General features: G+C 38.8%; 1 protein-coding gene across 2 annotated transcripts; it reads right to left on the reverse strand.

Moving 5' to 3' along the window:
• Positions 1-5,252: 5,252 nt before the first annotated feature.
• Positions 5,253-10,088, reverse strand: drc10 (dynein regulatory complex subunit 10). Of its 2 annotated transcripts, XM_085425421.1 has the most exons (5): positions 9,918-10,088; positions 8,638-9,285; positions 8,305-8,541; positions 8,138-8,209; positions 5,253-7,234 (listed from the first exon to the last, which is right to left on the reverse strand). In XM_085425421.1, the coding sequence occupies exons 1-5, from the start codon at positions 9,984-9,986 to the stop codon at positions 6,956-6,958; spliced, it is 1,305 nt and encodes a 434-aa protein (XP_085281547.1). In that variant the 5' UTR covers positions 9,987-10,088; the 3' UTR covers positions 5,253-6,955. The 2 variants fall into 2 exon arrangements, with proteins under 2 accessions (XP_085281547.1, XP_085281545.1); XM_085425419.1 differs by lacking the exon at positions 9,918-10,088 and having other exon boundaries at positions 8,638-9,762.
• Positions 10,089-10,125: the final 37 nt, after the last annotated feature.

Here is a 10,125-nt window from a genome sequence, read left to right on the forward strand (position 1 = left end):
CAAAGATGCACTGAGACAATTGAGACATGTACTAAGGCATTTGCCACTTGATAAAATGAATGAGAAATGCCATTCTGTTGTGAACATTTGCCAAGAGGTTTGGAGGTTTGTCCATGTTATTTTGAGAATGTAATTTCTGTTTCAAGAAATGAGCCAAACCAATGGAGAAAAACTGTAATACAAGCTCATGTGTACACACGGGTGCTCATACACAAAAACTACACCCTTTTTGGCTCCTACCTCAAAGCACACTGTGCGCTGTCGATCTTACGTGCTGCACAATAATGTTTAATACTTAGTATTTACTGTTATATTCCCATAGATCATCATGATGTTGTTTATTATGTTGCTCTTTTTTTTCTTCTGCTTGTTTTCTCTTTTTTCTTTCTCAACAGGTGATCCAAGTGATTGATTTTTTGTCTGCTTATTTTGTTGGTTTTTGTTTTTTGCCCTTTATCCCCGTCTCTCTTCCCCGCTGTTTTTTCCCCTCTTTCTTTCTCCCCTTTCTTTTCCCCAGTCAAGTCTGTCCCGTATTTACCAAGTGAAAATGAAATAAAATAAACAATAAAAGGTGAATCAAATAGACCATTACGGCAAGGCTGGGATGGTCCATTTGGTAAAGTAAATCCGTTGGGCATCTTTCTTCGCCTTTAGACAATAATTCTGATGGCAAAAGATCCAAATGGGACAGAAAAAAAAAAGGAAAAAAAAAAAGAATGATTTTGTTTTGAGTCATTGAAACAGTTGGAACAGTTTCCAAAAAACTTGCCAGTCTCCAATGAATCCTTGCACTAATTAGACTCATTAGGCTCAATCCAGCGTAGGCCAGACAGTTTCATAAACCTGATCTTGTTTTTGACAGGCTGCAGCAAAGTGTCATCATGTGTGCCTGTGTCAGCCAGTCGAGTGTATGGTAAGAAGCATAGTGTGTTACCACGTGCTTGCGTGCACTGCTCAGTGCTGTCAGAGAGTCCACAGTGAAAGGTGTGATCTTAAGTGTGATTTTTGTGCTCAGAGTGAAATAATCACACTTTTCCCAGTGGTCACACTTGTCAATCAGATGTCTTAAACTTACATTTTAGGGGTCACTTCACTGATGTCAATGCTATAAATACATTTTTAGATGTTTTTAATCATATAGATGGACAAATTATAAGGCAAAAGGTGCATAAAAAAAGGAAGTCAGAGGCCCCCTGTGAACAGACACAGGCTTCTCTTAGTACTTTTAAAAGCTTGTACGGTATCCATGGTGTAAAAGTGCAACTTCAATGTTTGGTTCAAATCGTAAAATAAGAGGGTTTCTGACTTTGTCAATAACCACACATGGTCTACACTAATAAACATTCAAAACTGGCACCACAGAGAACCTGAGTGTGTGGCTCACAGCACATTGGCGGATGGAAGCTGCCCAGCGTGCAATAATGGTGCACCCAGTGGTACCTTAGGAATCCCCCAGCATGTCAAGCAGTACCCAGCTCAGCCACACAGCAGTCTGTTTTACCTGATGTCCTGTAGTAGGAGATATGGGACTGAGGAACTTTTTTTTTCCCCTATAAGACAGAAAACTGTTTAGTAAATAACACACACACACACACACACACACACACACACACACACACACACACACACAAACGCACAAATCAATACATGTTAAATTTAAGTGTAACCCCAGTGTAGTGGATTTTGTATGTATTCCACTGTTTTCTGTTCCCTTTTAATACGTTTTATTATTTCTTAATTTATTTACTTAATGTGCATATGTATTGTTTTGTTTTTTTAATGCATTTCAATGGATCCTTCCGCCTTAAGTTTTTTACAGGATTGTACTTGTATAACACTATACAACAAAATATTCTAGTTTTCTTGTTTGTGGGCAGTATTTTACAGTAACCAGAGTATTTATTTTTCTAGTTGTCGATCAGTCTTCTCTAAACCTACTAGCTGACTCATTGCCTGAGCTGCTGTAACACTGGTCTTACAGATTAAGTGTTTTGAAAGTTGTTAGTGGGTTTCTAAGTGGAAAAGCTGGGATGCGCCTTCAAAATTCCTGTTATGTGTTGACATTTAACGAGTGGGCACAGACTTGTGCATGCTATTAGGCAGTCTAATAACTAAGCGTACGATGGGAAGAACATGTGCTGTTAGCTCCAAATGTTCAAAGACAACACAGTCGTGAGCGGTCCTGCCCATTTGAGCGTGTGAAGCTTAGCCAGAATCACTCTGAGCAATCAATGCTAATAACTTACTAGTATGCCTGCGTGCAAACAGATTGTTAACTAGTGAGATGAGAGTGGAGATGGCAGGAGACATGATGGGATCTGCGCCCTCATTACTAACAGAAGCTTATTAAATTTAAGCCTCATCGGTTATGTTTTGTTCCTAGCTCGAAGGAGAAAGTACAACCACAGGTTCTGCATCTGAGCCTACCTTTCTGTGTGGAATTTGTAAGTTTCCTTGTGTTTATGTGGATTCCCTGGCTACTCCAGCTTCCTTCCTCAGTTCAAAAACATGCATGTTAGGATTCTGCATTTATTTTTAAAGTGTGTGCCTGTACATCTTTCTGTTGATTTGCTCGAGGTATACCTCACCTCACGCCCTGTGATAGGTAGCTCTTAAAAATGTCAAACATCCAGTGAGCGGCAATTCTTCACATGGATAAGTTATGTTGATGAGAGGTTAGAGGAGAACGTGTGCACATGCTCTGAAAAACTGAACTGCTAAAGAGTGGAAAAAGCTTGGATTAAAAAAATCTGTCTTTGGCCTGAGGCGTGCAGATGGTGAGCTCAGAGAAGAACATCATGGACCCAACCTGCCATGAGTCAACAGTCCAGGCAGCTGCTGCTGGTGTAATGATATGAGGAGTGTTTTCATGGTAGTTAGTGTTTGAAAGTTAGCGTAGGTGCTTTTATTGCCACAGTTTACCATCTTGTAATAGTCCATTAAAAAAAAGCCATCTCCAACTGGTTTCATGAACATGACAGTGAGGCCATTTTGCTTAATTTGCCTTTTCAGTAGACTTGTAGTCAAGACCGCCTAGACCAAGACCAAGACAGACAGAGTCAAGACCAAGACAAAGTCGAGACGAGACCGAGACAAAAAAGTCTTTAAACTGCAGCCAGATGCTGCTTCGTTTACAGGTGTCAGGCATATTTATCTGTTTTTGCAATGCACTCGCACAGCCCTCCTCACCGCTGTCTACTGTCTCCCTCACTTACTAAGTAGACAGACACACGCTCCACTTGACTGTCGCGTCTCTCACCCTCTGTTTTTCATATAATGATATTATCCTATATCCTCGCATGTGATTGGCCACAATATGGAGGGAATTGGAGCATAGCTGAGCCACTGTGTGACAGCTGAGCAGCAAAAGGAAATTAAGTGAGGAGCCGGCTCTCGCTCAATGGGAGTCGACTCTTCTGATTCACTACAAAGCGCTCTCTAAGCACGGCTCTTAGAGCTGGTGCTTTTGCGCATGACACATTATCGAACGTTACGTTGTGTGTCGATCCAAGACAGCAAGACTGAGACAACGAGACCAAAACAAGACCGAGGAATCCGAGACCAAGACAAGACCAAGACCAAAGTCCGTTGAGACCAAGACAAGACCAAGACCACGTAAAAATGGTCTCGAGACCACATCCAACTCTTTTCAGTCATTTGATCTGAATCCATAAGACACTTTTTGAGTGTGGTAGAACTGCATATTACTGGTACGAGAGTGCAGATGATGAATGAACAGAAATGATGGGATGTAATATGACAACAGGAAACAGAAACTCATGAATCCATGCCTATGAGAACTGAGGCTGTTTAAGAGTACAACAAGTAACAGCATACTGTGCCTAATAAAATTTATATGATCCTAAATTACACTCTTTAGTTATGCAAGCACCAATTGGTTAATGTTCACTCACAGCCACTTCATTAGGCACATTACATAATTAGGTGCAATCACATGAGAGCAATTCACTACTCATAGGCATGTAGACATTTTCAAGATGATCTGTTGAAGTTCAAGCATCAGAATTGAGAAGAAATGTGACTTAAGTGACTTTGAATGCAGTATAGTTGTTGTTTCCAAACAGAAAATATGCAGTGAGCAGCAGGTCTCTCAGAAAAATAAATCCTCTTTTATGCCAGAGCTCAGATGAGATCTAGACTGCTTTGAGCTGATAGGAAGGAAACAGTACTAACTCCTATAAGTACTGGTAACAACCAAGGCATGCAGAAAATCATCTTAGCACAGTGAATGGAACAGGCTTGAGAGACTTGAGATAAGACTACACTGGGTGCCACTCTAGTCAGTAAGAACTGGAAACAGGGGCTATAACGCACACAGTCTCACAAAAATCGGACAATACATAGAAGACTGGAAAAACACAGACTTGTCTGGCGAGACTCATCAGAATTTGGCATAAACATGAAAAGAAAAGAGGAATCCATCTTCCTTATGTCAACAGATCAGGGTGTGTAGGTTGTGTAATGGTTTGGGGGAAAACTTTGTTCCCATTAGTAGCAGCTGAGCATCTTTTTAAATCTTTATAAGTTTAAAAAGAATCTTAAATTGGTTTCTTGGACATGAAAATGAATTTACTGTATGCAAATAGCCTCCGCAGTCATCAGATCTCAATCCAATAGAGCACCTTTGGGATGGGATACAACAGGACATAGGCCTCATGTAATAACAAGAAGAAGAAGAAGAAGAAGAAGAAGAAGAAGAAGAAGAAGAAGAAGAAGAAGAAGAAGAAGACATGGGATATTTTTGCAAGACACTTGGATAATTATTAGCTTAAATCATTCATTTGTTTTGACTAAGTAACTCAACTTGGTGCATAATTTAACACAAAGGTTTCTGTAAGTACCTTATATGTTCTGAATGTAACAAACTACATGTTACTATGCAACTCAATTCTAAATCTTTCACATGCTGTGACTGTGTGGAAGTCAAAGATGTTTTCTAACAACCAAACAAAGTGTCTGTCATAAAAATATTTTTCTAATTACTAATCTGTTGTTTTCAAAACATGCCATTTCCAAAGCTCCCAAACGTTTACACTTTTAAAAAGGCTCCAAAACTCCCGAACATTGTTTGGTTGTTATGGCTGGCTGCTCTAAATCTTGACTCATCTCTCAAAGATGGCCTAAACAGTAGAAACACTACTTTAATATACATACTGTTGTCTAAAATAGGTTATCTTACTGCTTCTTCCTATTTTCTTTTTAATCAAAAAAAGTTACAATAATCATACTAACAGGGATGGCTTTTGTTTCAGATGAGTTGCCTCTGACAAAAGCAAAAAACCCTTTTAATGTGATTTGAGCAGATGGCGACATTTGTTTTGGGGGATACACACTAATGTGTGTTACAGTATGAAGACATGCAGATGCTCTATCAGAGAAACAACGCACAAGATGTTCAGAGTAAACCAAAGCTGAGTCTGGAGGACTCTAAGAACAATCAGCTGTCCTGGTTTCACAGCTGGAGAAAACTTACTCTGAACTAACCAGGTATAATCCTGGATCAAACTTTAATCAGTGACCATTAGGTACACCACATGTCTAGTCTGCTTCTTGAATCAGATCACCTGTATAATGAACAAGAAAAAGTAGAACTACGTTCAACATACAGCAGAGAAAATACTTGGATTGAGACAGATCAGGATGGTGACCTTAAACGTCTTTGGAATGAGGTGTAAGATGTGAAGATACTGTGAAATGAGAGGGAGGTGTAGCTATGAATGACAGAGAAACAGGAAACTATCTTGAAAAGGATGCAGACAAAAAACATGTTTAAAAAAAGAAGAAATCCTGGACACAGCTGAATGTAAAACAAACAAACAAACAAAACCCCTTTAAGTAAATTTCCTTTGTTTACCTATAAATCCACATAATTATCATTGAACAGTTCATTTAAATTTAGTCCTGAGTTCACTGAACTTTAGAGTTAAAGGCAGTGAACTTGTATTAAGATTCTTGTGACTTATCTTACACTGTGAAACCTAAATATTGGCGAGTACTCTAATAACTTCACAGTGTACCTTAATACACATACTGATTTCAGTGTGGAACCAATAGAACCAATAGAAATAATGACTGGAGCTTGACTAATAATTCTGATGTGAATCTAGTGGGAAGTGTAACAGCTTTTTAGATTTTAAGCACTGTTACCTCACAGTGAGTGAAGCTGGGGCATTTCTGTGTGGAGTTTGCATGTTCTCCCCATGTTTGCGTGGGTTCTCTCATAGGTGTGAATGTGAGTGTGAATGGATGCCTATCTCTCTGTGTTAGCCCTGTGTCAGATTGGCAACCAGTCCAGAATAAGGATAATTAGGAAGAGAAAGGCTAGATTGATGGGTTAAACAATAAATATGCAATACCAGGGGTTCTGATAGGTTGACAATCAACAATACAAAACCTAACAGTTCACTCCCTGCTTTCTGTTTATGACTACCAAATAACAACAATGTAATGTACATCATTCAGCACACAGGGGTCTGCACTGCCCCCCTATGGCCTTTAGATTCAACAGCAGCTCTTATACTGAGGTGATCGGTGATTTGGCTGATTTCACGTGTTTCCAGTGAAAAGTGGAGTTTACATGTGGTGGACATTTGCTGCAAAAGAACTACAGATGTGTTAACAGAAGTCAATCAAACACACCCATGCAGAGCTGAATTCACATCCAAACTGCCAAACTCTTTTTTGCTGACATTGACAAATAAAAATGCTACTCTATCTGGTGTTTTTTCAGTCTAATGACTCTAATGATGTTGACAACATCAACTCAGAATGTTTTTGTTTTTATAAGTAACACAGAGCCACAGAAACTACTCAACACACAAAACAGGAAATACTTGCTGGAAACATAAATACTTCATTTAAAAAGAAAACAACATTCACACTCTACAAGAGGAGTGTGTCTTGGCAAAGAAACACTGATGCAATAAGGCATGGTTTATTTGGTCTTCTTGCCTTTGCCCTTTCCTTTGTCCCTTTTGGCCTTGTTCTTTAAGGCCTTGCGAACGCTGTAGCCTCTCCACCAGGCCTGGATCAGAATGGCAGCTTTGGTCTTCAACTCCAGCTCTCTGATCTCCTCCTGTCTCTTCTCTTCAGCCAGCCGCCTCCTCTCCTGGATCTGATTGTACTCCATCTCCAGGGTAGAAAAGGGTTTCTCAAACTTCTTCCGCTCATTGTCCTCCATTTCATAAGCATTTTCATTCACCTCCAGTTTGGCCTGAGAAAGGTGATTGTGGCATTGGGGGTGTGTTGTGTCAAAAGTGGAGAAGAGGGAGATGGCAGTGGATATGGTTGTGGAGTGAAGAAAAAACAGAAAAGTGGTGAAAATATAAGAAATGCTTTCACTGACACTGAGCATCCTTAATTTACTAAGGACATAAAAAGGTAAGAATGACCTAAAAGAAAACCCAGGACAACACCTTTATTTCCAGATGTTATACAAGAGTAAATACAACAGTTCTGGATTTTGAAGCATAGAAACTTGGATGTTATTTTATATGCTGTGATAGAGCAGATCATGTATGCCACAGTATCCTTGGGCAAGATTATGAACCTAAGTTGTTTTGAGTGCTCAAGTAGAAACGTTATATATAAGAACCAGCTGCCAATTACAATGAGCTCATAGAATAAATATAAGTTTTATGTGTAAAATTGAAAATTAAACGTGTAAACACTTTCCCCATTGGATGCTTACTAGGGGTAACCATTGTTTTTCTTTTCTGAACTGAGTGGTTTCGGGCCTGCTTCCTGAACAAACTGACTGGGATTGTTCTCTATACAGGAACCTATTCTAATGGTCATCAAACTACATCTTTATTGATATAACCTTAGGTGTCAAAACTTGTCATTAAGTGTAGAGGGCTGTCACGTATTAATATTGAGCTGGTACTGTACTGTAAATACAGTAAATGTCACAACTTTGCATGGATTAGCCAGGATACTGTGGCATACAGTTTACCCAGTTTATTGTGAGGTGTCACATACTGTGCAACTGTGATAACCTTAACATAATATTTTAGGGACATATTCTGAATATAGTAATGAGTAATAAGTTTGTAGAAAGACCCCATGTTAATATTTTACAGACTATTTCTGGTACTTTGCAGTGGAATGTTTGTACCTGGATTTCTCCTATTTCGTTGTCAAACTTTTGGATTAAGGAGTCAATTTTCCCTTGCATCTTTTCATTTTTCTGCCAAAAAACAAGAACAGTGAACATGAGTTTAATGAAAACCAAATACACTACCACAAGTAAAACATGAAACCTTATTGTTACACTAAACGTACCTCTTGGAGTAATCTCTCAGCCTGTCTGTTCTCAAGCACAACATTTTTGAGCTGAATTTTCAGTTGATCAATTTCCTGCTGTAAACGGTCCTGCTTCAGCTTTGACACCTGAATGTGTGCCTGCACCTGTTTGTCTTCAAAAGGCGACATGTTATCATCTGACACATCACCTTCTTGAGGGCTGCACGCCTGCAGCAAACTTTCCAAGTGTTTGATTGTGTTCTCTTTCTGGGAAATCTGTGATGTCAAAAGCAATGGATAGGAGGTGAGAAGATGGAAAAAAATGAAGATTCTGCTTCTCTAGCTGCTAATGAAAAGGCCTTGACACCTTACCTCAGCATCTACTTGCTGTATAGCTTTAGCTACTTCTTCTTCCTCCAGTGAAATATTTTTCTCCAGATCTTTTGCAGAGGATGAAAACTCTTTCTGCTTTGTGATGAGCTGTAGCTCCTCGTCCGGGCTGATCAGAAACTTTTCTACCATGTGGCTATGAAGCACCTTTAATCCTTTAATTAATTTGTACTCCTTTTCCTCTATTTTTATATCTAGTTCCGCCCTCAAGCCAATAATGCCATCTGAATGGGCTCGGCAATAACGGAGAATATCCCTGACAGAGTTCTTGAGATCATTCCCAAGCTGAGCTCTCTCCTTCTCTCCTCCGATCCTGGCATCTCTTATTTGTTCTTCAGCGGACTCCTGTTTGAGACTTTTTAGTTTCTCCAGTCTTTCCACTAAAATCCGATGTTTTTCAAGTGCCTTGCTCAAGTCCTTGTCAACAATCTCAGACTTACTGTTAAGGTGGAGGAGAGCGGGCAGAGCTGCTGCGGTCTCAATTTTACTGATGCAGTTTTCAAGTGTACTTAAAATAATATGAGCCTCACTAGAGAGGTGCTTGCTCTGTACCAAGCAACCATCTTCTGACTGGCTGTTTGGCAGCAATGCAAACCAATCTTCAGACATGTCAACACTCAGTGGCTTCGACTGGGAAAAAAAAAAAAAGAAGTCTGGTTTTGTCTACAGTGTCTTAGCTTTTGATAAAGGCAGTGTGTTCTATGAATGAATTTAGCACGAGTTCGTATATTTCACTTTACTCTATATGTCACACTTACTTGTGTTAAATCAGAAAACTAATTTTAATATTAGACAAAGACAACCAGACTAAATAAAAAAAATGCAATTGTTAAATGATGACTTAATTTATTAAGGGACAAAAAAGTATGTAATCATGTGATTAAAACATTTTTGGAAAGCTCAGTTTACTTTCACTAACTTGTCAGATTACTGTCAGACCTGCTGAATCAAGAAATCGCTTAAACAAAACTTGTCTGACAATGTATTTTACACATAAGAGAAGTTACTTTTCTATCTCAGTTTTAGTCTAAAGTCACGGGCTCTTTGTGAAGTACTGTATCGGTTTTATTTTATACCTGGTAAATTAATTTTCTTATTAGCGAGCCAGTTAAGTATCTATAGTACTGTGAGTACTAAACGCTCTAAACTACACATCGTAAATTAAAAAAATGAAAAGGTTGTTCTCGGTTTTTGTTTGCTTGTGGCACATAAGCAGCTTTTACTTTAGTTGTGTAATATACAAAGTTAGCTAAGCTACATACCTGTAGACGTCTCTCAGTAAGTGTATGGGTTTTATTTGTTTTCCTGTTGCTAGGATACCAAATAGCCATTTACCGCTTCAGCATTGGATCATATTACAGATTGCTTATGTTGACAAAATATACACACACATATATATGAATACTTTACCACATTTCAAACAAATTCATACAGGTATTAGCTTTAAATTAATATACTATGATGTGTTAA

Source organism: Rhamphochromis longiceps, linkage group LG12 (assembly GCF_057381845.1).
Source record: "Rhamphochromis longiceps isolate RC_006_pf linkage group LG12, R_longiceps_female_GT1.1, whole genome shotgun sequence".
Lineage (NCBI taxonomy): Eukaryota > Metazoa > Chordata > Actinopteri > Cichliformes > Cichlidae > Rhamphochromis > Rhamphochromis longiceps.

Coding starts and splice junctions, on each gene's coding strand:
- drc10 (XM_085425421.1), bottom strand. CDS start 9,986: ATGGCTATTTGGTATCCTAGCAACAGGAAAACAAATAAAACCCATACA. Junction 9,286..9,917: donor TTACTGAGAGACGTCTACAG/GTATGTAGCTTA, acceptor TTTTTTTCCCAG/TCGAAGCCACTGAGTGTTGA. Junction 8,542..8,637: donor TACAGCAAGTAGATGCTGAG/GTAAGGTGTCAA, acceptor TTGACATCACAG/ATTTCCCAGAAAGAGAACAC.